General features: G+C 47.6%; 1 protein-coding gene across 9 annotated transcripts in view; it reads right to left on the minus strand.

The window, feature by feature from the left end:
- The window catches only part of USP28 (ubiquitin specific peptidase 28), a 42,075-nt gene extending 15,816 nt beyond the window's left edge, over window positions 1–26,259 (minus strand). For 5 of the 9 annotated variants that reach the window (XM_048512992.1, XM_048512991.1, XM_048512990.1 and 2 more), the window contains exons 1-12: window positions 26,121–26,259; window positions 20,834–20,911; window positions 19,890–20,022; window positions 18,892–19,009; window positions 17,434–17,596; window positions 16,595–16,681; window positions 7,014–7,151; window positions 6,170–6,243; window positions 4,845–4,924; window positions 3,678–3,826; window positions 1,245–1,372; window positions 993–1,088 (exon numbers count right to left, since the gene is read on the minus strand). In XM_048512992.1, coding sequence (XP_048368949.1) covers window positions 993–1,088; window positions 1,245–1,372; window positions 3,678–3,826; window positions 4,845–4,924; window positions 6,170–6,243; window positions 7,014–7,151; window positions 16,595–16,681; window positions 17,434–17,596; window positions 18,892–19,009; window positions 19,890–20,022; window positions 20,834–20,911; window positions 26,121–26,192 — 1,316 coding nt within the window. In that variant the 5' untranslated portion in view covers window positions 26,193–26,259. Of the gene's footprint in view, window positions 1–992; window positions 1,089–1,244; window positions 1,373–3,315; window positions 3,393–3,677; window positions 3,827–4,844; window positions 4,925–6,169; window positions 6,244–7,013; window positions 7,152–16,594; window positions 16,682–17,433; window positions 17,597–18,891; window positions 19,010–19,889; window positions 20,023–20,833; window positions 20,912–26,120 lie in introns of those variants that run through there. The other 4 variants (XM_048512997.1, XM_048512996.1, XM_048512989.1 and 1 more) reach the window with 2 other exon arrangements.
- Between the last annotated feature and the right edge of the window lie 448 nt (window positions 26,260–26,707).

Here is a 26,707-nt window from a genome sequence, read left to right on the forward strand (position 1 = left end):
TGATTTATTTTGCTCAGCACTCGAAGATGCTAACAAGGATCACACAGGGAACCACCAGACAGTTGCCTATTTAAACCTCAGGTAAGTGCTCTTAAGAAGGGGAACGTCAATTTATAAGATGTTTTAAAATTGAATCTATGAACTAGGATATCACTGGCACAAAGTACAACACAAATGGACCAAAAAGGGGAGAAGGGGGAAGCAGCATTACATCTGCATAAAAGACACACACCAGTGGGAATAATGTGTTTGGGCCACAAACGTGCTCAACTGGGAACTCAGGATTCACGGTCCCATTCAGCTGGATATTCTGCCCCATTGTAAGCATCTCAGTAATTTGAGCATTGCAGCTTGCTGTGCACTCACTGCTGGACAGAAGCAAGATCCCCAAAAATAGACACAAGGACTGTGCAACTCCACCCTAACCCGCCTGCAAGCCGGAACCTCCCAACAGATAAACCTGCTGCTACTAGGTTGGAAATGGATACAGTAATCTGGAACAGCCCCTCCCCAGCATACCTTCAAAAGAACGTTCATGGTCGGCCTTTCCCAGTCCTTCATGCTGCATGATATCAAAATGACTGTAAAGAGGGGGAGATCCCTGCTACACTGTCTCTCACCTAACACCATGGTCAACCTAGTTAAGTCATACTTGCTCACTGACTAAAAGAATAAGACTGGGTGTGGCATGGGGATTAGAGTAGACTAGGACCCTCAAAGACAGGGTTTGAATCTCCACTCGACCACAAAAGCTCATCACAATCCTTCACCAAATTTACATCACAAGGTTGCTGTTTGAGGGTAAGCTAGAGAAGGGGGAAGTGATTTGGCCAACACTTTCAATCCTGATTAGAGAAAAAGATGGGATTTTTTTTCAGTAAGTGTAAAAAAAGGAACAAGGGATAATGCTGGGAGTTGTCAATGGCTACTCCCCCCCAGATATAAATACTGCACTCTGTGTGGAGACCACATTTGAAAAACTGACTACCTACCTTTCCAGTTTCTGCTGCAGAAGCGTTACCTGATCCTTCAGCTTCGTGATTTCTTCTCTTCTGCTCTGAATAAATTCTTTGTTGCTGTACAGGAACCTAAAGAAGGAATCTCTGCTGCATGAAGTGTGTATAGAGGGAGGGAGGGGACCCCTCCTCAGTACTGCAGGACCAGAGCAAAGCCTGAAGCTCCCAGGTGAGGGTGATGTTAAGAAGGACCCGAGGGGTCATTTTGCGTGCTCCGCCGCCACTTACCTGTCCATATAAATTACTTGTGAGAATTCTAACTTGTTGTGTATCTTCTCTGGCTGTCCAAGTGACTGATTGAACTCAAACCGGGAAAGTTCAAAGGTCAGCACTGGAGGGAGTTTTGTGAACCAGCGCTGCAACACAAGCAGATACAGAAAGGCTTTGATATGACAGGAGGATGAATGGTTACAAGATTCTGACACAGAGCACATGTACACACACGCAGGTACAGGAAACATTTACAATGCAGCCGATAGAAATATTCATCTCAGAAAGTAATGCCCAGTCCCCTGGGGGGGGGGGGGGCATCAATGTTATCATTCCAAGAGACAGTGCCAGTGAGTCTTTATTTCAGAGTAGATCTGGGCTACCTTTGGTATGTGCGTTATCCACCTACAAGGCTTAACGTTCTCAGTAATCACTGCCACCTATTTGGAAAGTCTTTCAACAGCTGCTCTAAAAGCCATGTTGGAGAAACTCGGCCAACACTTCTGACTCCGAGGCTTTTAATAGACTTCCACCATCAACTGCCAAGGAAGCCTCGCCTGACGGCAGAACACACCCTCCATCAGGAGCTATTTGTAGCCAGCCGGTCCATTATGCTTTTAAAATCCTAGACAGGAAAGGGGAGTCCAGTTGGTCTGGAAAAGGAGGGACACTATTTTCAATCTTTTACTATTCTTCAATCTGTTTACTGCCCTATGGGGTTTGATTCTCTCCCACCCCGCATCTGAGTGTCATGCTCAATGAAACCCCAAGAAGGTTTTTACACTTCTGAGACTGACTTCTGGACTGACTTCAGGGGTCTCTTTGACACCAGCAATTAATGCGTACCTTGTTTGTCTGAGGGCAGACTTTAAAAAAATCATCAGCACTAAAAATAGCCCAAGGTTTAATCTCACCTCTAAAATGTGTATTCTGAGAAAGAACCAAGAACCCAAATAGACCTCTTAAAAGCATCCTCTTAGAAAATCCTTAGAAAACCAGTGATACACACAATATGGAAGAGAAGACAGCTAACTCGGATTGACTACAACAGCATTCAAACTCCAGCATCACCATTTGTCTTAAAAATTCACCTTCCCTGGCCTGGGGTTCTGGGGACTTAGAATAATGCTTTCTTGCTAGCCCCACATTTTCTGCAACAGTCTCAAAAATAAAACTCCACTATCTATACACAGAGGGCCAGCTTCCTATGAAAATCAGTATAACGGAAGGATTAGGCTGACATTATATAATCACAGACTCAAATCAAGTGTTTGTCCAACTGCTACTTCAAGACAGCTAGTGAGAAGGAGTTCACCCCCTCCCTAGGCAGCCGGTTCCACCGTTGCACAACTCTCAGTGGAATCCCCCCCGCCTCTAATATCCACTAAGGCAAACATTAGGTAAATTTAGACTCAAATGTCTGTCCTGCTATGAAGTTTGCCAGGTAACCTTGGATCAGTCCCACTAATCTACCTCATGAAGTCTGCTGGGTCCTCTCAGAACTTTCTCAGCCCCACATATCTCAAAAGGTATCTGTTGCAGGGAGCAGAAGGGAAGGCTCTGAGACTCCTTAAAGCTAAAGAAAAAGCAAGGCATAAAAACCAACTCTTCTTCTAAACTTCTTGGAGGAAGAGTGGGATTAAACCATGAGACTGATCAATCAGGACAATAACAAAGATAACTAGTTATGTTCCCACCTCTTCAGCTACCCTGTTTTCCTGGACACAAGACTAAAGCAGCAACTACGGATCAAGCCTGCACAGAAAGGCCTCAGGAATTTCCTCCAATTTCAAATTCCCTCTTTTGAGATCTTGTATGCAAAATGCTGTCAACCTTTCGCCAGTTGTAGGACCAAGAAAGGATTTGGGGAAGGAGCGGACAAGAACAGCATTTTCAGTCTTCCCAATGCACTCTTCGCTGTGCATTTATAAAGCCCAGTTTCACGTCACTTGAAATATGTCAGAGAGAAGCAGGATGTGATTGAAGAATGATTTGAAATTAGAAAGGCAGATCAGAGAAGAATAAAAAATGAGAATGAAATTGAAGCATAAACTTAGAGGGGAAAATATAAATTATGAAAAAGGCATACCATAAAGCTAAGCACTGTACTTTTACCCTCTGAAAATATGGAGGCAGCTGCTCTCCCCCTACTCGGGTACAGGTAGGCTTCAACAAAAAGAGAGAGACTTTACCACACTTAAAAACACAAGCAGAAACCTTCCCAAGGCAAGTTTCCCAAGGCAAGTTACGTTGGACCTCAGCCATTTTACAAAAGAAGCCTGCTAGCTTTATGTGTCACTCCAACACTCGATCAAAAGCAATGTACGTTTCATGGGACCTCAACCACATGGGCTTAACAGGACTTTTCATATGTTTCCACATGTGTGAAGTTCAAGTTGGCCTTCATTTTATGGCTGCTAATCAAAAAAGGCAGAATTATGCACCACTGACCTCTTGCCCATATTTCACCGACTGATCAGATGGCGGCGATTCGGCCTCCCGCTCCACCATGGCTCCTTCCAAGCACTCGTTCAAGTTCTTATAACCGTTCACCTGCAGGGGATACTGGCCAAAGGTCTCGATTTTGGAGAAGGTCTTGCCTAAATACAGGGGTCGGGAAACAAAGAGTCACTGGAAAAGACAATCACGCTAGAAAAAGCTGAAGGCAGCTGTTAAAGAGAGTGACCCAACGTGAGATAGACGGACTCAATCAAGGAAGTCCAAGACTCCAGGCTGCAGCCAGAAGAGCAGATTAAGGAGCTGCTCCTCAGAAAGGTGCAGATGTCTTACAGAACACTGATCCACACAGCTCAGTGTTGATCAGCAGTAACTCTGTACTGTCTCAGGAAGGGACTATCTGCGCAGCCTGGCTATCTGATTGAGCTACACATTAAATTCACAAAACACACTAATGTTTGTTATAAACCACTGGTTGCATGAAGGTTACATCTGCAACGTTTTCATCCTGGTATGTACAGCTCGTATCACTTTTAAATGAAGACATGTGTAACAAAGGAGAGCCAATCAACATGGAAGATGAGGCAGGAACTCTGTTACAAGTTTGCTAAGAAGTCTTAAGACACAATTAGGAAAACACTGTCCCTATGTCATATTCAAGAAATGAAAGCAAGCATTTTGCATGTATTACAACACTGTCAACGTGAAACAATGTACCCACAATATCAGCGACCTGCTTAAACAATTAGTTCTCAGAGATCTATTGTTTTATTTACCAGAGATCTATGTTTTGCCCTGTCCTGGATAGCCCAAGCTAGCTGAATCTCATCAGACATGGAAAGCTAAGTAGAGCTGGTCTACGCAGAGACAGGCAATGGCAAACTACCTTTGCATTTCTTTTGCCCTGACCTGGATGCCCCAGGGTAGCCCACTCATAAGGTCTTGGAAGCTAAGCAGAGTTGGCCCTGGATAGTATTCAGGTGGGAGACCACCAGGAAAGGCCAGGGATGCTACACAAATCCGGGCAATGGCAAAAGCACTTCCGAATATCTCTTGTTTGTGAGAACCCCCGTGGCGTCGCCACAAGCCAGGTGCAACCTGATGTCGAGAAGAACTATTTTAAGGTCAGCAGTAAAACACTCAGACATGATAATTACTTACCTTCATGAATTCCTTCAGTTAAATAAGTCCCATAAAAAAGCTGAACCATTGGGTTTTCAGACTTGTCCTGAGGGGTACTGCTGAAGACACAACAAGTACCACGTAAGCAAGGATACAGATTGCACAATTCTGACGGCTGGCTGAAAACAGTATCTAAGGCTCCACTTTTAAACACAGCTAGGAAAGACACAGTGGTGTAAATACAAGATAGGAGAAATGTACTTAATACCGATTTCTGAGGCCCCTTCCGCACACGCAAAATAATGCATTTTCAAACCACTTTCACAACTGTTTGCAAGTGGATTTTGCCATTCTGCACAGCTTCAAAGACCATTGAGAGCAGTTTGAAAGTGCATTATTCTGCATGTGCGGAATGAGCCTCAGTTTATGGGGGGGGGGGGAATCCTGCCTAAATGCAAATGCCCACTGAGGTGATCTGCTTGAGCCTGGGCTGTTGTCTGGACTGCAAGATGAGGCTCTTCATGCAAAGGGCTCCCTGCTTACAGAAAGCAAAACAAGCACGCCATGAAGATGAGGTCAGAACCGTCAAAGTGCAGCATGGGAGAAAGCTTGACCAGCATGTTTTTTAACTGCCAAGGCTGTTGAGGGGGGGCTCTGCTCCCCTCCCCCCCTCCCCACACACACTCCTGGTATGTTTTCTGGACCTTTCAGTCTCCCTGGAGCTGCTATCTGCCTTGTCAGGGAGCACACAGAAATGACAGGGATCTGCAGGTTTCCCCCGAAAGGGCAAACGGAAGCATCTGAGCTCCATCCTGCTGGGGCAAAGTGTTAAGTACCCCCAATCACACCTGCTGTTGTTAATTTTTCAAGTGTTTTAATGTTTCTTATGTCCACCCCCTTGGGGACCAGAGATCAGGTGGAAAGGAGGTATAAGAATGTTTTAATTCAATTAAAAAGAAGTCTTGTGCTGAAAGGTGCCACTGTGAGCAGAACAGCACATGACAACAGAGGTGAACAGGAAGCATTCAAAATGGTCATCTGATCAAATGTCCCCCTTCCCCTGAAAAGAAAGTTTTATTGAGCATGAAACAAAAGCTAGAACTTTTAATTTAAAGGTTTCATCACTGAAACGTCTTCTTCTTTCCTGGAGCCAAATAACGCCCATGAATCAAAGAACACCTATCAGCAGATAGTGAATAAGTGGTCCAAATGCAAGAAACTCGTCGTAACACTGAAGACAGACACTACCCTCATGAGAAATAACTGGCTTAATCTCACGAGTGCCCAGCCCAATGAAAAGATAAAGCTGGCAGTTTGGGGCCCTGCCATCTTGCGAATTGTGAAAGCCATGTCTTGGGACTTACTTGATGTCCACAGCTAACTGGAAAGTATCCTCCAGCCAGTCCAGGAGTTTGTGCGTGAACTCGCTCACATCTTGCTAAAAAGAAGCAAGGATTAGAGAGTCAAATATCATCAAAAGGGGAGCAGGGGACACATCTGCTAGACAATGGAAAGAGAGCCTCCCCAACAGTTCAGCAGAGATCAGCCAAAATACACCCAAGTGCAGGCAAAGAAGGCCGGGAGATTTCACACAAATCTTGAAAGGGAAATGCACTGGTTCTTGCTGGCTTATAGATTTTGCCTGTCCAAACCAATGGCTGCTCTTCATTCAACAACTTGCCATTTTTTAATTGTATGGCACTTTGGAGGTTTGCGGCATGAACAGTGAAAGTCAAACGATACAGGATGGCAGCTGACCGGAGCACAAAAAGTACTGCGCAAGCAGCAAGCAGCAGTTATGTGGGCCTCCCCCCTGCAAAAAATTATTCATTCCCAGCAGTGTTTGTAGAATAAAAGTAACATCTTTCCAGAGGTTTGAATCAGGAAGCTCTTTTCCAGGATGTTCGATGAACCGATTTACCTTATCAGTCTCCAGCCAGCATGGCCAGTTGGCCATGCTGGCAGGGGCTGATGGGAATTGTAGTCCATGAACATCTGGAGAGCCACAGGTTGCAGACCCCCGATGGGGAAAAAAAAGGCTGTCTGGCATCAGGTGGAAAAGTGCAGGAGAATGCTTGACAACAACCTGGCACAGACTGGATATGATGAAGGAACAGCCTCATCTAACGGAATCCTGAGAAAGCAGGGATTTGGGAAAGCTGTGGGCAATATGACAGCACACAAGAAAGCAGAGGAGTGAGAGTTTACCTGCTGCTCATCAGGAGATCTGAACGCACCCCTCAGAAGTTCAAGTGCTGCTGTGGGGTCTACAAATTTGCGGATCGTTCCCAACATTAAAGCGAAGAGACACTGGAGTTCCTGCATAAACGCAATGTTCCTCTTTTTCTGCAAAGAGAGAAAGCGCAGAGCATTTCAGAGAAGGGACAGTTAGGAGCAGGCCTGGGGTGACAAATATCAGCAAGTGGTAACAAATGACAGGATGGCTAGTCCGCAAAAATCTGTTACGGAAAATGCAGTTGAGAAGGCAAGTTTGCTGGCACCTAAGGATGCATTTGCAATGTGCTCAGCTTGTGGATTAGATCAACTTGAGTGAGCACCCCATCAGGGTGTCACCCCAATACCTAGATCACATTCATGATACCACCCGAGTATCTGGTACGTTTACAATTTCAGTGCATGAGGGTCCCTAGTTCAAGTACACTGTGCCCCCCAATCCTACCACACAACACAACTTCTATCAGATTCAGAAGGGCACGTGAGATTACACAGTCATAGACTCACAACCTTTAGTTTGGAGAGGAGACGTCTGAGGGGGGAATATGGTTGAGGTCTATAAAATTATGCATGGGGTAGAAAATATTGACAGAGATAAATTTTTCTCTCTTTCTCACAATACTAGAACCAGGGGGCATTCATTGAAAATGCTGGGGGGAAGAATTAGGACTAATAAAAGGAAACACTTCTTCACGCGCTAAACGCGGTGATTGGTGTTTGGAAATATGCTGCCACAGGAGGTGGTGATGGCCACTAACTCTGATAGCTGCTTTTTAAAAAGGGGCTTGGACAGATTTATGGAGGAGAAGTCGATCTATGGCTACCAATCTTGATCCTCCTTGATCTCAGATTGCAAATGCCTTAGCAGACCAGGTGCTCGGGAGCAGCAGCAGCAGCAGCCCATTGCTTTCACATCCTGCACGTGAGCTCCCAAAGGCACCTTGTGGGCCACTGCGAGTAGCAGAGTGCTGGACTAGATGGACTCTGGTCTGATCCAGCAGGCTAGTTCTTATGTTCTTGTGTTCTTAACCTGCCTTGTCCCTTTGTGTTTTTTTTAGAATTCTGACCCTTCTGCGTACCAGGTCTCAATTCTCTTTCCCAGAGACACGGCAACTCAGTTCCCTTTTCAACCACCCCTCACCCAGATACTTCCCTGAGCTATCAGTTTAGGGAACAAAGGATTGCTTCCCTTTCATGCTGCCTCACTGGTTTCTGTATGTAGTTTCTTCCCCCAAGACAGTTCACTCAGTCAACAGGGAAGAACGAAAAGGAGTTACCTCTTATTCAAAACTTAAAACCACTGTGGAGTATTACAGGCGCATTGATACAACATTTCTCAACACTTTTCTCCAATCCTCTCAATTGCCAACTATCTTTCTTACAGGCAGCTTAGGATTCACACGCTCAGACTCAAACCGATTTCCCACTCACATAGTTCTCTGCTTCAACTAACTCTCCACTCTGCCAACTTTCTTCCAGTTCTCATTGGCTACACTCAGAGAAGCAGAATACTGGACCTACCAGTCACATACCTGTGGTCTTGTCCAGCTGAATTTTTAGATATACTTCAGTAATGCTGCATTTACCATTTTCAACAAGCCCCCATGGCATAACAGAAGCCCTCAAATACATTATTAATTACACTGTCACAACATACCTATATAGGTGTTAAACTCGCGGCCCCCTAGATGTTATGGACTACAGGCAGGGGATGATGGAAACTGGAGTCCATGCTGATGCTGGCAGGGGATGATGGGAACTGTAGTCCATAACATCTGGAGGGGCGTGGCCAAATGTGTTTTTACCTCTGTTCCTGCCTCACAGTAGAATACTGCTGCAGTCAGTGGAGAAAGAACATTTAGCAGTTCCTCAGTTTCTTACTCCTCCTTCTTTGTAATCTTATTCTGCCTCCAAGGATGAGAAGCTGATCAGCAAAATCTGCTGCAAGCCCTGCCTACTCTTTGTTTACCCCATACTCTCCCTGGGGAAAATTCTCTCCCTGGAGACCCTCCTTGCTGTCAATGTCCCCACCAACAAGTGCTACAGGCACCAAACTTGTCTTCGCCTCCTAGGACTGCTGCAATCCCAGTCCAGCATCAGGGCTCTGTTTTACCTGGGCACGCAGCTGCACTGCCAAAGAAAGGCCATCTTCATCTCCTGATCAGCCAGGTTCCCAGACACGCAGCTCTCAACTGCTTCCACAACATCTCTGAGACACCAAGGTCACAGAGCCTGTCAGAGCATAAGTCTGATCTACAAAATCTAAATGACAGGTGTCATATGACCACCTCTGTATGACAGCCTCTTTCTGGAGCTAATTGGAAAGGTATTCTGATTGGTGGATGAAATGCATATAATGCAGCAGTGTGCTATGTATTGTGAGACTCTTGTCTTCCTGCAGTCTGGCGAAGCACTTTGACAGAGAGAGCAACATTGCTGTGAACCTAATAAAGAAGGACCGCTTCTGGGAAGCTGATATAGCTGTGTGCGTCTTAGTTCCTGCTGTGTGTTCCAGTGTGAGTGTTGCACAAACTCTGCTATCTGGGGTGTGAACCCCGCTTCAGTACCGCACCCCTTAACAGAGCCAAGGAGGATTTTCCCCACTGAATAGCACAGCTAAGTCTGGGGGATCTAAACAGAACTCTACAGGGTTGTTTTTTTCCAACAGGATCAGATTAGCAACTAACAGACAGGACCAGCTGACCAGTGTGGGCCGTCCAGTCAAAACAGTTAGCCTAGCAGCCAAGAAGGAATTTCCCAGGGATGCTTCTTCTGGTCAACCAAAAGTGCCAAACCTAGACACACTGTAAAGGATTCAATGGTGTTGATGAGCGGGTCAGCCGCCTGGCCTTGACTACATTCCACAACCCGGGCGATGGGCCAGCTTCTGCGGCGGAGACCTTATCTCTGCGAGGGAGATGAGACCTCCGTTCCCATGGGAATCCGGGAGGGGGGATGGGATGGACAGAGTTATAACCTGTGCTTCTGGCGGGAGATCTTATTCCTGCCACGGCGTGTACGTGAGCTTTCTAAGATGTCTGAATAAACGGTCTTTTACACCCAAAAAGCCTTTTATTTCTGCTTCTATGGAATTCCTTACATTGTGGCAGGAAACTTTCATTCACCTATCTTCCTAGTGCAGTGGACCTCTGGTGTCTCGGCATGGAGAGGTTGAATATTCCTGTGGAAGGCGCGGTAGCCCCCAAAGAGGGCTCCGAGCTTTCCCTTCTGGATTTGGAGGAACCGGCGGGAGAACGGGTCTCGCTGGTAACTCTTTCCCGCCCCGTGATCGACATCGAAGTCTTCCCTTACTTCGTTGGGATCGAGGGACTCCAGGAGACGACCATGGGGACCCTCTACATGAGTCGTTTGGGGCGCTTGTCTATGGATCGAGCCTGTGGATCGATATCTGCCCAAGCTTCCTCGTATGGATTAGCAAACCTCAGATGCAACCTGTCACGGAGGAGACGGGCCTGACCACCTTTCATGCGGCAACACAGGAGTCCATTGAAATCGATTCCTGGATCTTCGCATTTTGGTGATGCTCCTGCAAGAAATCCACCGCGGGCATAGCACTGGGGCCCGGCCCGGCGCACTTCACCGTTGAAACCGGGACTATATCGGGATTGGGAGTGGTATCCGCATTTCAGCCCGGATCGACCCCCCCCAGATCCCGGATCAGCAGCTGCACCTGAAGTGCCCCGGGGAGCCACCGGTGGGCACGATGTCCCACGCGCTCGATGCCGAAGAGGAATCCGAAGAAGTCTGCATTCCCATCCGATTCCATTCCCTCCCATCAAAGGAGAGAGCTGGGATGAGGAAAGTGGGTCGACTGCGCGATGCCCAAGAAGCATGGGGCCCGTGAACGCCAGCTATGGGAAGAGGAACGCAGAGGCAGCTGCAGCAAGAGCGTGAAAACCTGCAAAGAGACCGGAACAGCAGCGAAGAAATCCAACTCAATTGGACCGCGCTAAGCAAACTTCGCTGCAACGGCAATATGTGCAGAACCTATCAGTCCATGATAAAAGTCCTGAACACTCCAAACTGGACTCCTTACAGCTGCCAACGCTGAAAGTCGTTTCAGGCCTTGGCGTACGCGAAAGTGCGAACTAACTGCAGCTGTTCAACGAGATCCAACTGGCCAAACTGGAACAGAGAAAGCAGCTTTGCATGCTAATTCAGGATGCATTGACTCGCTAGAGGAGAGAGAGCTAGCCGCCTTTGGAGAGGGAATTGAAGAAGCAGCAGAACAGGATGCCCTGTTGGAGCGTCTACGCTGTCACTGGTACAGCTACAATCTAACGCCAGAGGGGCGACGCTGCTGGGTCCTGCTACCGCTGCGATCTGCCACTCTTCCAAGGACCGGGTTCCCACCAGAACACTCAGCTGCACCGGGCGTTTGGTGCCCCCCACCTCTCCACCGGATTCCGCCCCTGCCCCTGGCTAAGCTGCTGCTCAATCCTGCGCGAGCTGCCGCCCCAGCTGCATGCTTTCAAGGGCCGTGAGAGAGAGTGATATTACAGACTCTCCAATACCTGCTCCGCTTCGGATGGGGACCCGCTTTTCCCCAAACTTCCCTTTACTTCATCCTTACAACCTCGGGATGCCTATTCACTATGGAGGGACTATGACGCATTTATACCCGGGTCTGAACGCTTAAAAAATCACGTGGACATCGGTTCCGGCTCTTTGGATGGGCGGCAGCCGACTGGTTTGTGACTCTTTGAATTCTTCGCAGGATGAGGATATTTCCAGACGCGACGGTGTCGGGCTGTTCCTCCAAGCCTTAAGGGCTCGCTTCCAAGATCCGGTGCTGAAAATGAAGCTATCCGCACCATCAAATCTATTCAGCAAGGCAACCGCTCGTTTGCAGAATTTGCCCGTGAATTTCAGGCGGCGGCTGCTCGACTTCTCCTGAGTGGCCTGGAGCGGATGAAAGGTGAACACTTCTCGGATGCTGTCGACGGCAAACTGCGTGAAACGGTATTTTTAATTCGGATCCCCTGCACTATTGCTGATTGGATCGAATTGGGATCCCAGGTGGCGCTCGCTTTGAGTACGCTCGTGCCGGGGCTTCACGCCTAAAACCCGCCACTACGCACCACCACTGCGCACTACCGCCAAGCCTCCAGCAGCTCTACCGAGACCACCTCCGAGCGCCGCCGCCGGCTGGGATTGTGTCTTTACTGGCGGAGGACCGGTCACCTAGCTGCCAACTGCCCTAAAACAGAAGCTAACCGCTCCGGCCGCGCGCACCCCATCTGCCAAGCCACCACGCGAACTGGCCGCCCCCAACAGGCTCGCTCTAAGGCAGTTACCGAAGGCGCACTCCAGAGGAGGGGAAGCAGCTGTTTGCCTTTCTTCAGCCCCATGGACATGGGTTCGACTCCAGACGCGGTGAGTGAAGGCAGCGCTCCCATTACGATTCAAGCGTTTCTGGCCAACCCCGCTAAGCATACTCGGATTATAGCCTCAGCCCTTGTAGATTCTGGGTGCTCCCATTGTTTAATCGCGGCCCCAGGTGGCGGAGGAACTAGGTCTAGACCGAGTCCCCTGGCTAAGCCCATACCGCTTCACCCAAATGGACGGGCAGTCCTCTCGGGAGCGAAGGACCGGCCCAGTTCAAAACGCAACCGTTCTCCTCCGCTGCGCTGACAATTGGGAGAAAATTAGTTTTATTCTGGCGCCAGTGGCCAAACACTCCATAGTTCTGGGCATGCCATGGTTGTTGTTGCATGAACCAAAATTCATTTGGAAAGAAAGGATCTTAGAATTCACTGACCCTCCCTGCGGAGAACACATGAATTGGGGAAAACTCGGCTTCTCCTGACATACCCCGCTTCCTCAGCGATGCACGCCCTAATTGCTCCCGATTCTACCGGCATTCCACCGGCTTACCAGGATTTAGCCAGAGTATTTCAGGAGCAAGAATGCGATCAGTTGCCACCCCATAGAGACACTGACTGCAAAATCGTAATACAGCCAGGGGCGCAACTGCCCAAAGGTAGAATCTACCGCATGAGTCCCAATGAGGAGAAGGAACTTCGTGCCTTCTTAGACAAGAACCTCGCTCGCGGGTTCATACGGCGGGCTACCAAACACACACATGCTGCTCCTGTATTGTTTGTTAAAAAAAAAAGATGGGTCTTTACGGCTCTGCACAGATTACCGAGGACTCAATGCGGTCTCCCTGTCCAATAAATACCCTTTGCCATTAATCAAGGACCTTTTAGACGATTGGGGCAAGGGACGATCTTTACTAAGTTGGACTTGAGAGAAGCTTACTACAGGGTCAGAATTGCAGAAGGCTATGAACACTTGACTGCATTTAACACAAAGTTTGGACAGTTTGAATACTTAATAATGCCATTCGGGTTAAGTGGGGCCCCCGGAGCTTTTATGGCCCTTATCAACTAAGTTCTCCATGATTTATTGTACAAGGGAGTAGTGGTGTACTTAGATGACGTTTTAATTTATTCACAAACCATGGAAGAGCATGAAGCATTGGTTCGGGAAGTATTGAAACGTTTGCTCAACAACTCCCTCTTTGCCAAACTTTCTAAATGCTGTTTCCACCAAACCTCTATCGACTATTTGGGTTACCGGATCTCGCCCGAGGGCCTAAAAATGGATCCTGCTAAGATTGATGCAGTCCTCCAATGGCCTGCCCCTACCAATCGAAAGGAACTCCAATCTTTCCTAGGTTTTGCTAATTTCTATCGTGACTTTATACCCCAATTCGCTGAACTGACTCTCCCACTCACAGACCTCTTACGCACTAAGGGCAAAGATCCACAGACTGCCAAGCCCGGGGCCCCCCTTCCCTGGTCTAAAGAATGTCAGACAGCCTTTCAGCTTTTAAAATCTGCTTTTACTACCGAACCTATCCTGAAACACCCTGACCCAGATCTCCCGTTTGTGGTTCACGTGGATGCCTCGGACAAAGCGCTTGGGGCAGCCCTGTTGCAGAAAAATAAAGATGATAGGCTGGTTCCGTGCTTATTTATCAAAGAAATTCTCCGGGCTGAGCTCATCTGGACTGTAGGGGATAAAGAGACTGCGGCCATCAAAGTAGCACTCTCCACTTGGCGCCACTGGCTGGAGGGGGCTAAACACCCCTTTCAAGTTTGGTCGGATCACAAGAACTTGGCCGCCTTCCACCCCCCTCAAGATGTCCGCTGGTTAAACTTCAAGCAATGCATTTTTTTTCTCGCTTCTCTTTCATCTGTCCATTTTTTTCCCCGTGAAAACCAATAAACTGGCTGGATGCGCCTTGCGCCTACCCGAGGGGGGTGTGATGCTGCCTTACGGACATCTCACGCGCACTGTTCTCTCCTCCTCCCACTGGGGCTGGCTGTCACCCGATCTCAGAGATCGCCCACTCCTTCTCTGCCCATTCCCAGGCCTGGTCTCTCCTTTTCCTACCGGAACTCGAGGAGGCGGGCTGCGCCGAGCTACCAGCTGAGGAAGGTGACTCCCCAATTGCGCCTGGAGAATGGTGGTGTTTGGCGGCATGGGGATTAGTTGGTAACGCGCTCTCCTCCGTAGTTGCAGGTGCTCGAGGCCTGTCATGATGCTCTCCGCTGTTGGACATTTTGGCTTCCTAAAAACTCTGGCATTTGGCCCTCGGCCGGTCAATACTATTGGTGGTGCCAGCTGACGCTAGCGACATTGAGACGTATATTAAAGGTTGCTCTGTTTGCCGAAGCGGAAGCCAAGAACGCTCCGAAAACCCCATGGTCTGTTGAAAACCTTCCCGTGGCCTCCCGCCTCTGGGAAGTTTCATCTCCATGGATTTTATTTTCACGGATTTACCAGGAAAGTCAGGGCAACACGGTCTTGTGTGGGTGGTGGTGGACTTCTTATTTTCTTAAACAAGCTCTATTTTCATCCTTCCATGTGCTTCCATCCCTCCGGCCCCCAAGTTGGGCGCCAAGCCTGTTCATTCAGCATATTTATCGCCTTCAACATTCCGCCCTCGCTATAGCATAGTGGTCTCCCCACCGCGGGCCCCAATTCATTTTCCAAAGTTCTGGAAAGCTTTTTCTAGGTTTGTTAGCGCCTCGGCGTTGCCGCCTCTACCATCGCCCAAAGTGACGGTGAGTCAGGAGAGAAATCCTTAACAGAACCCTGGAGCAGTATTTACAAGTTGAAATAGCATCCAACTACCACCAAGACACATTGGTGCGTAGCTAATTCGCTTGCAGAATCACGCCACAATAATGCGTGTTCATAGCGCAGTACAAAAAAAAAACCCCTTCGAAATTCTGTAGTCATGGTCGGTCCTTCCTCCTCGCTGTCGCGAACCATTCCTCAAGTGAAGCATTGAATCCTCCGGAGTTTCAGCAGTGGATTTCTATCTCTGGCTCGAGGGGTGGAAAATGGTCCAGACTGCTCTTACAGCAGGCTAAAGACTCCCAAAAAAAACTTCAAGCGATAAGCACCGCTTCGATTTCCCTTTGCAGGCGGCTTCGGGTCAAGTGTATTTGTTCGGAACCAAAAATCTCTCAGAGACGGCAGCATAAATTTTCAAAACTAGGCAAAAGATTCGTGGGATCCTTTTTCAGGATTACTAAAGTGATTAGATGATGTTCACTGCCCGATTGGATTCGGGTTGCTCTTAATTCTCTAAGTAATATCCATCCTGTCTCTCCATTCCAGTTTACTCAAGGAGGTCTCCCCTGCTTCCGGGATGTTCTTGGCACGCACCTTCACCGACTATTATATTGATGGCTCAGTTAAGCATTACTGCAATTGACGCCATCCTGGACTTTCGCTTTAATCGCACACGCTTTTGCAATATTTAGTCTCTCTGGGTGGGTATTCCTCTGGGTATAAATCAATGGGTTTATTCCGGAAAATATTGACGCTCTCACTTCATTTCTTCGTTTTCTTTCCATCAGCGACCTCTCCAGCACAAACCTGGGGGGGAGAAGTCCTTTAAGGGAGGCATGAGTGTAAAGGATCTCAATGGTGTTGATGAGCGGGTCAGCCGCCTGGCCTTGACTACATTCCACAACCCGGGCGATGGGCCAGCTTCTGCGGCGGAGACCTTATCTCTGCGAGGGAGATGAGACCTCCGTTCCCATGGGAATCCGGGAGGGGGGATGGGATGGACAGAGTTATAACCTGTGCTTCTGGCGGGAGATCTTATTCCTGCCACGGCGTGTACGTGAGCTTTCTAAGATGTCTGAATAAACGGTCTTTTACACCCAAAAAGCCTTTTATTTCTGCTTCTATGGAATTCCTTACACACACTGGAAAGTTATTCCATGAGAACATCTGGCATTCACTGCAACATTCAGAAAAAACTGTGCGGACGCAGAACACTAAAATGTGAGAGGTTAGGGTCAGGTCTGTCTGCTTCTAGAGGTAAGTCTGAACCTAGCTTCAGCCTTTATATTTTCTGTAATTTGTAGTCGCCAATACATGGCACCAAAATCCAGTCCCCTGCTATCCAATTTTACACAAAGCCCAATGAACTGCAAGATCTTTTTTTTTTGGGGGGGGGGGGGGGGGAGAGAGGACCCTGCAGTTACTCAGAAAGCACTTACACTGCGGCATACACAATTTTCAAGTACGCTTTCTGGAAGGGAGTAGCCAAGGACCAGCTGTCGGAATTCTGTCAAGTGGAAAAGAGACTGACAAAAAAAAATGAAAATTAAACCATTACCTTTTTTGATCAAAGCAATCTTAGTTCAGCACACACATCACCCTTCGAAAATTATCAACTGTCATGGTAGCTTCAGACGTTATGCATTTCCTAACCAGAAAGCACTTGGACAACAATAAAAACACAGACTGCATTATTGCTCAGGTGCTCAGCTCTCCCACTCATATCAGTGGGACTGGAGGATACCTTCATCCTAGTGACAATCCCTTGTGACAAGGTACATTCACCCTCTCCAATGCCTGCATTCTGTTACAGGGAAGTCACCTGCTCTTCTCCCTCCCTCATGAACAGGGGTCCAACTCTCCGTTCTCACTCCCCATCTCACAGAAGGCAGCAGGATGGTGCCAAAATGTCAGCCAAACTTTTTAGCAGTGACACTTGTTGATTTATCATACATAGGTGACATATGAACCACATAAACAAATTGCAAGTGGGAGCCATAATAGCAGCTGTGCTTTTTGCATATGTCTTTTGCTCACTATATCAAAGCACTCCAAAAGAAACTACATTCTTCTAGGCTGGGAAAGGCAATGGCAAACCACCCCCATAAACATAGTCTGCCTAGTTAGTAAATGTTGTGATGTGACATCACCCCATGGGTCAGTCAAGTCCAAATGTTTGCGGACCTTTAGCTGGAGTCATTCAAGCTGCACTTAAAAAGAACAGGCTAACTAGTGCTACAAGCCTAAAAGGCACTCCAATATATTAGTGCCAACATACCTGTATGACAGCACTGAACCAGCAAGTATTTCCAATGTTTTTCATTCCTACTGGCCAGTAGTTCACCCTTCTCCACCCGTTCTGGCTGAGGTTCTCTCCCCAAACCTCACATCGCTTTCTTTTGGAACGGTTTGTACTTTCATTCACACATGACTCGTGAGCTCTGCAGAAAACACAGTACGCACAAAAAAATGAAGGAACCATGTTGTAATACCAATTGTTTCAAACTCCTTTTATTTATTTAATTAATTAATTAATTTATAATCATTTTTATATACCGCCCCTCCCCCAAAGGGCTCTGGGCGGTGAACAACACAATAATAGCAATTCAACAATTCACATTAAAACCCCAATTAAAACAGCGGATTAAACAAATTTATCGGCATCCAGCATAAAACTCCATAAAACTTCATAGGCAAGAAGTTGGAAAGAACAAACCCAGAGAGTTGGGCCCTGTAAGTTAAGGGTCCAGAGTGTAAAGGGGGGAAGAGGAGGGCGTACATCAGTGGCCGGCCTCTCCGAACGCCTGGTGGAACAATTCGGTCTTACAGGCCCTGCGGAACTCTCCAAGATCCTGCAGGGCCCGGATAGCTGGTGGTAAAGTGTTCCACCAGGCAAGGGCCAGGGCTGTAAAGGCCCTGGCCCGGGTAGAGGCCAGCCGCATCATTGAGGGGCTAGCCTGCAATGCCACTTCTACTGCTCTTGATGGGACATTCCCAAGCATCCGGAAATGCAGAAGTGCCTCTGGAAAAGATGGCTCCTTCCCCCCCCCCCCATACTCCTGCATTTAAGAGCAAGAAACCAATTCTGATAAGTTCAAAGACTGCCATGATCAGCTCCATGAGGGTGTGAGCGTGGAAAGAAGGATACCCGTGTTCATTCAGCGTGGATCACCCATAGTATGCACGCATGGGAAAGTTTGCTGCAACAGATACATCCGAGTTATATGAATATATTACATGGAATATGGCAAATAGACGTATCTGTTCCAGGAACAGAACAGACCATGTAGGACAAGTATTAGAGGTGAACAGGTTGTTGACAAAAACAAAACTTGGGTGAAAAAAGAAGAAGAAGAAGAGTTTGGATTTATATCCCCCCTTTCTCTCCTGCAGGAGACTCAAAGGGGCTTACAATCTCCTTGCCCTTCCCCCCTCACAACAAACACCCTGTGAGGTAGGTGGGGCTGAGAGAGCTCCGAGAAGCTGTGACTAGCCCAAGGTCACCCAGCTGGCGTGTGTGGGAGTGTACAGGCTAATCTGAATTCCCCAAATAAGTCTCCACAGCTCAGGCGGCAGAGCGGGGAATCAAACCCAGTTCCTCCAGATTAGATACATGAGCTCTTAACCTCCTACGTCAGTAAGGACAGTGCAGATGACCCCCCAGCATGCTTTATAACTGAAGGTCCTTTATTGAAATGTAGGGAGGTAGAGTCAAAAGAGAAAATATATGGCATACCCATTCTCTGTTGCATTAGGATTCCTTAGTATGACGTGAAGAGTAGGATACTCCTGGATTCTCAATGGGATGGCTTTCTGCAGATCAGCTTCGTTATGAGCCACGGAATCAACAGTACCTGAAAACAAATGCAACTATTAGTATCAAGGAGAGATAAAGGTGCTCCCTCAGAGCAAAGACACCCTTTTCCTAACACTCGTTTCTACAGAAAAGTGGCAGTTAAACACTTATTTGCTCCCCTCACCCACAGAACTAGCCAAAGGGAACAAAAGTTCCATATGAATTCCATGGGCACGCCTGAATGTCTGTGGAGTGTTGGATTAGAACCATGTGCATGAAGGCAGTAAAATAGCAGGCTAGTAACCAAGCTCATTTTCCTCATTTAATACAATTGTTCTGTTCTCATCCACATAGTCAAATAGCTACAAAACATTGCACTTTTCAGGTTCCTTTCCAGTATCACATTTTTTTTGGTTTATGTCATTAACAGCCTCCCGTTCTCACTGAAACTGAAGAGGAATTACATAGTGTAAGACAATACAATCAACCCATTAATCATTTCAGCAGCAGACAATGTATGTACTGTCGAAGGCTTTCACGGCCAGAATCACTGGGGTGCTGTGTGGTTTCCGGGCTGTATGGCCGTGTTTCAGTAGCATTTTCTCCTGACGTTTCGCCTGCATCTGTGGCTGGCATCTTCACTGAAGATGCAGACGAAACATCAGGAGAAAATGCTACTGCAACACGGCCATACAGCCTGGAAAACCCACAACACCCCAACAAATATACTGTACTGTAAACTGTTTTGAACCAAGAGGAAAGGGGGAGTATAAATTCTTTTAATATGTCAATAAAGCAATTTGCTTCCACTTAATCCTCACCAGAGCAGTCTGTACAACTCAACTGAGCTTATGAGACTGGGTTTTTACATCCTGCGTCTAACCTTCCTGAAAAGGTGTACCAATGCTAAGAGCATTCCAAGTGAAGAATACACCTACCGGTTGCTTGTTGTTTGTGAACAGCGCTCCCTTCATAGCCAGATGATTCTGCAGCACAATCAGGCGGGCCTGAATCTTTCGCATGACCCTCCGTGAGCATTTCAACAGCCTCCCTTAAATCCCAATTGGCAGCCTCATGACAGAAAGGACAAATTGGGAATGTAAACATTGTTTAGCAACGCATCCAATCCAAATATCAAAACGATTTACTGTTTAAACGTAATAAGAAAGGATAAGGGGGAGCAGAAGCATCCTAATTAATGATAAAATGCACAATTTTATCAATCATGTAATACATCTAATTCTGACGTATACCCGTATATACCGGCGTATAAGACGACTGGGGGTATAAGACGACCCCCCCACTTTTCCAGTTAAAATATAGAGTACCACCTGCTCAGTACCACCCACTCAGTACCTGGCATATAAGACGACCCCAGACTTTACAGATGATTTCCCAGGGTTCAAAAGTAGTCTTATACGCCAGTATATACAGTACTTCAATCTGCAGATAGATACCTGTGGATACTTAAATCTGCAGACAGGGGGCAAATTCAGCAGGATTTTCTGTAGACTCAGGAGACCCCCTAGACATGAAGAAAAATCTGAAAATTGGGGAAAAAATCCTGGAGGGATTAAATCCCTCCATTTATCATGGGGCATCTGGAGAGAGTTGGTAAGGGGGCAAGAAGAGAGCTGATGATCTGGTAGGGGGGTTGAACAAAGAGCTGGTGATATGGAGAGAAGGGCAAGCACAACTCAGAAATAAAAGGCAGAGTGGAAAGAAGATAAGGTTTTAGGAAGGAGGAAAAGAAAAGGTTAAAAGGAGGGAACAAAAATGGTGCGTGGGAACAGAGGCAGACAATTGAGAATACTGAAGCCTGAACTAGTGGCAGGAACTTCTGCAAGACAGCTAATGTTTATGCCAGCAAAAGTGTACTCACTTTCAGGGTTTCGTGAAGAGCTAAAGGATCGTGAATTCCAGTGATCTCTCTCAGCTGGTTCACAAGCACGCCAGAGTTCTACATTAAAACAAGGCCAAGAAAGAGAACACATCAAGAAGATAATCTCAACTGCACATCAAAGGCTGAACAAGACCTAAATAAAGATCATTTTGTTATAGAACCCTTCGGATTGTTAAAGCATTTAAAAAAGAAGTTCCAAAAGAATGGGTGAGCCAGCTTTACAAATATATAAATTGTTACAAGTTCACCTTAAGGCTTCTAATTCAAAGTAAGCGACACTCAGGTGAATGTGCTTTATTTCAGTCCTATTCAACTGTTCTTTTACACGGGCACATCATCCCCATTTCTAAACAAGGAATATGCTCAGGTGGATTCCTACAAGGATCTCTTGTACATATGATCATTCACATTGAAGCCCCCTTTACTATGTTGAGTGCAGGTAGCTGGGAAATGAGTGTGAGGGAATGCCAGTTCTGTATTCTACCGTCTCCCTGTAGGCCTAGAACTCTGATCGGGTGTGAGAGCTGCCAAGCACACACCCACACTGATATGCTGTCAGTAGTATCAATATTATAATCTGCTCTGGACCAAAAGCCTGTGTCCTCAAGCACCAACAGGGCTTAATGAAAGAGAATTCCGCCTCTCCCATTTTGTGCCCTGCTGCTCTCACTTTAACCTGACTTACAGTTTTCTAACAGACTTGGGCGCTCTTTATAGAGAAGAGATCAGCCAGGCCTGTGACAGAACCCTTCAAATGCCACAGAACTCAGCCTACAGGAGAGCAGGCTAGCGGCCTGTGTGTTCGTTTCCACCCAAAAGCAGCAGCACATACAGGGGGACATATAAGGAGCCCATGGAATTTGAAGGGGTTTGAGGAAGAGCTATTTTAAGCTGACTGCACATGCCATTTCAGTTTGTCATTTCTCACTCGCAACAAGGTGCCAGATAGGCGCAGAACTCCACACCCGCTTCACCAAACTGCCTGACAACCACCTGGTCAACAGAGTCACCATTGTCTTTCCTGACCATTTTACAGATCCAAACATTAGGCAGACAAGGGCATTTTACGGTACAGTAGAATCAAAGCCACCCTGTGACAACCCCGAAGAGTCAAGCAGCTGTCTCCAGGATTCCATTCAGCTTCCCTGCTCAGCAACCAGGTGCTATTAATTCCCAAGGTTTTAAAAGGGGAATGACCAGCAGTAATTTTTAGGAGGACGAAGAAAACACCCAATGTAATGCCTTGTTTCAGAAGATAAGCCCACTAGGCATGGATCAAGTATTTATTAAAATACAGACATTTCATTTTCCCTCATGGCTCAGGGAAGTTTACACAATTATAACTTAAGATCAACAAAATAAAAACACAAATAAACCCCTTCCTCAAAAACGATGCCTCAAGTGGACAAACGGTGCCATTAAACACACTAGAAAGCAAATGCCCTTGTGCCGCCTCTTGAACACGTCTGAAGAAAACACCTCTCACATCTTCATAGGGCAGTGATGGCGAACCTTTTCGAGACCGAGTGCCCAAATTGCAACCCCAAACCCACTTCTTTATCGCAAAGTGCCAACTTGGCAATTCAACCTGAATCTTGAGCTTTTAGTTTAGAAAAAACGGTTGGCTCCGAGGCGTGCGTTACTCGGGAGTAAGCTTGGTGGTAGTCGGTGGCTTTGCTTTGAAGCAACTATGCAACTCTTCAAACGGGGGAATCACGACCCTAGGAGGGTTTACTCAGAAGTAAGCCCCATTGCCAGCAACCGAGCTTACTCCCAGGTAAAGGATCGCACTTAAGTTCTTCACATGAAAATAAGTGGTTTAACAGGGCTTACCAGGGTTACCTACACTGCTTCCCCAAAACTAGATCTTAGGTTTAATGCTTATAATCGAGCCCAGTGGCCCAGGCCAGCCTAGATGTGTGTGTGTGTGGGGGGGGGGGGGACTCTGTTTGTGTGTGCCCACAGAGAAGGCTCTGAGTGCCACCTCTGGCACCCGTGCCATAGGTTCACCACCACTGTCATAGGGAACCTGTTCCACAAAGTAGGAGCTCCAGCAGAAAATGTCTGGGGCCAGGTGGGCTACCTTAAGTGAAGGAATAGCCACAGAGTGCCAGTTTGGACACTGTAGGCACCAAGTGGTAGGAGACAGTCTCTTAGGCAGGCTGTAAAGGTCAAACCCAAAACCTTGTATTGGAACTGCACCAAGCTGTTTTACAGTGAGAAAGGGGGAAAACTCTTTTCCGGGACTTCAAAAATCTAGCTACAGTTACAGGCTAAGGCATCCAAAGCAAAGTGTAACTGGCATTAGCATGTGTAGGCAAGCTGCAAAGAACGTCTTAAATAATACAAACACTGTCATTCCTCAGCAGTGTTTCAGATCTGCCTGCTCTTCATTAAATCATGTAATCTCATCTTGAATGACATCATTGAAATTAGTGCTTGATGATGCTTACCAGACATTGAAACAACTCACTAAAAATGAACAGATTTTCATTACAGGGCGGTATGGTACAGTATTAGTCACCTTAAACAAAATTAGAAGTGACGCAAAACTTCACAACAGAGAACTACTAAAGAATGCCTTTTTGAATGTTTGCTTTCAAACAACAACAAAAGACGCATGCATGAAAACCAGAACACAAGAGGCTCATAATTTCACGAGGCTCATAGTTTCATATTGGCTTTTAATGGTGATAACTGACTGGAATTTTAATTGTACTATCATTACTGTAAGCCACCCTGAGCCCGAAAGGGGAAGGGCACTCATGAAGCCCAATTAGTAAATAAACAACAAATAAACATAACACATTAAATACTTCTCTTTTGAAAATACATTTCCCTCCAAATGAAACTCAAATCAACAACATTCTGTTTGAAAACATTGTATTTTGCATTTTTCCCTCTGAAAATGTCTCCTGGAAAGATTAATTTTAATGCCAGCTCCACAACTGGATTTTCACGTTCAAGAGATCCCTTGCTTCACAGCATTCCACTTCTTGAGTTCACAACTATCTTTTCCAACAGGAACTGTGGATTCCAGAATAACCTCTCTTCTGTATTTCCTGCTATTTCCACAGTTACACTCTGCCAATCGGTCTACTAGCAGTAGTAGTTTTGCCCCTATTAGGATCATATAATTTACTCTCTTTTTTTGCACAGTGTAAATGTGCCACTGCTTCCAGGTCTTAGTGTGGGGCTATGACTGCCACAAATCATCAGCAAACCAGCCATTTCCCAGGGTACTAGACAACCCTGGTGAATGGCTGTGTTTACTTGCAGGTGCTAGGGTAATTCCCGTCCCTGACAGAAAAGGTGTTGAAGGTGAGCAACAGAAGTTATAAACATCTTGATCCAAGCAGGCTTAGTGCTAACCCAACTGCAGAAGGACCTCTGTAACTACTGGTGGAAGTAACAGAATCTGTCTTCCTGGATTGGCACCTCTCAGGCTTTAATTGCCAATTAATTAAGGTTTGTGGATTGCACAAGAGGTTATGAGCCTCTCCACACTTGGCACCTTCTCTGGGCAGTTTTACGCACATAAGGGGGGGGGAGGGGGGAGACCAGGTTGGGCAGAGCACAGAAATGCTTCCTATTTTTTCTTAGTTACAGAAATGCAGTTTGAACATTTTGCTATAAGCTTAAACAAAAGGTTTCTTAAAAGCAAAACTGCTAAAAAAAACCCAAAGCGCATTCAGTGTGGAAAGGGAGGGGAGGTCATTTTTCCAACACAAATTCAACTGAAACTAAAAGTCATAAGCAACAGATTTGAAATTGCCTTATATTGCTAAAACAAACAAACCTGGCCTTTCCCATTATGCTTAGTTCCACATTCCCTGGGCCTTCCCTTACAGTTTTATGACAGACTCCTGAAACTGACATCTGCAGTTCCACACATCCCTATATTTGGGAGGGGGGGTTGAGAGGGAGATTTCAGGATTGCAAGAAAGAGAAAGGGGATTGTGGATAACAACCACCAACTGAGGGGCCCATATCTATGAGAAATTCCTTCCTGGGGTTGTTCCAATGGTGGAAGACCATAAACGTTCACACAAGAGGCGGGGGATGGGAGTTGAATAATGGGAGCAAGATTTAGGATGCACCCCAAATCAAGGGAGTTTAAACCTTTCCCCTTCTCATTGTTAAGAGTCCAATCTGGGACTGAAATCACACCATCTCAGTGAAATTAACACACTGCCATTCACCCCAGCGTGGTGTAGTGGTTAAGAGCAGGTGGATTCTAATCTGGAGAACCGGGTTTGATTCCCCACTCCTCCACCTGAGTGGCAGAGGCTTATCTGGTGAACCACACTCCTACATTCCTGCTGGGTGACCTTAGGCCAGTCACAGTTCTCTGTGAACTCTCTCAGCTCCACCTGCCTGACAAGGTGTCTGTTGTGGGGAGAGGAAGGGAAAGGAGCTTGTCGGCCACTTTGAGTCTCCTTACAAGAGAGAAAGGTGGGGTATAAATCCAGACTCTTCGTTTCTCTTCCCTGCCTGTAATGTCTAAAGAAGAACCCAAACCTGAAATAGTTGTTACTACTTTGGGCCTCAGTTCCTTTTTTCTCAGTATCTTTTTCCATGGTCATAAAACTACACTTGGAGCTGTTTGTGCTGCTCCCCCCAGTCCCAGCACAGGTGCTGGCAAAACCAAGAGGCAGGAAAGCCCAGCAGGAGCGCAACAGCATCTCCACCCCACCCTACCCCCCACTTCCTAAAACCGAGTCTGGACACGCACAAATTGAACAAGAAAAACAGTGTTCATCTTCGGCTGAGCCCTCCTCCGCCTCTTGCTTCTTGCTCCCGAGGAAGCGTCAGCAGCAGCAGCAGCAGCAGCAGCTCAGGATCCACCCCTACAACCGAGGGCAGAAAAGCCAGAGAGCCCACCGCCAGGAAGGGGGCGGGGAATGGGGGGGGGGGTGAGAACTAAAAAGAAGCATTAAGAAGAGATGTTTTAAACGGGGGAGGGGGGATTTGGTCAGGTAGGAACTTCTAGAGCTCTGCTGCGAGGAGCCTGCTGAACTTCAAAGGGGCCGAAAGCCGGGTCCCCCTCCCCCCAGCTGGCTCTCCCCCCTCCCCAATGAGTCTTTTGAAACTGTTCCAAGAGGACTACCCCCTCCCCAGTCTAAGGAAACCCACCCCAGGAGCTCTCAAGACCCCCCCCCCCCACCCAAGGAGACAGGCGAGGGGGGAGGGTCTGTCCTCTCCCTGGCCCCTCCCCCACGGCAAAAGTGGCGGGGAGCGAATGCGACCCCTCCCGGTGCCTCACCCTCGCCTGGCTCTCGGCGGCGGCGGCGGCGGCGGCCCCCTCCCGGGCCTGCTGCGGCGACTCGGCCGTCATGGCCCCCCGTCCCGCTGGGCTCCCGACCCCTCAACGAACGGGCGGCCGCGAAAACCCCGCCCCGCCGCCACGCCCCCTTCTTCTGCCTCCCTCTCCGCCACGCCCCCTCGCCCCCACTGGACGCAAACCCGGCCGCGCCGCCTGTCAATCACACGCGCGCCGGGCCCACGCCGGCTCCTTAAGGCGGTCTTGTGCCCGCTCGCCCCGCCCTTCCCCTCCCCCCGCGCGGGAAAAGGCACGGCACGCGAAGGAGGCCCCGCCCACCTCCCACCTTCGCCCCGCCCAGCGGGCGCCTCAGTTTCCCGCCATTTGCTCCGTTTTTCTCCTCAGACGCGCGCTTTTCCGAGAACCTCCCTTAATGTGGGGACCGTGTGCGCTTTCCATTTGTTTCAATGGAGGCCGCCCAAATAGAGAGACGGGGTGGGGGTGGGGGGTGGTGTAGTGGTCACAGTGTCAGTGGTTCACACTCTCAGCCCAGCCTACCTCCCAGGGCTGTCGTGAGGATGAAATGGGGT

The sequence above is a fragment of the Sphaerodactylus townsendi genome, linkage group LG12 (genome assembly GCF_021028975.2).
Source record: "Sphaerodactylus townsendi isolate TG3544 linkage group LG12, MPM_Stown_v2.3, whole genome shotgun sequence".
Classification (NCBI taxonomy): Eukaryota; Metazoa; Chordata; class Lepidosauria; order Squamata; family Sphaerodactylidae; genus Sphaerodactylus; species Sphaerodactylus townsendi.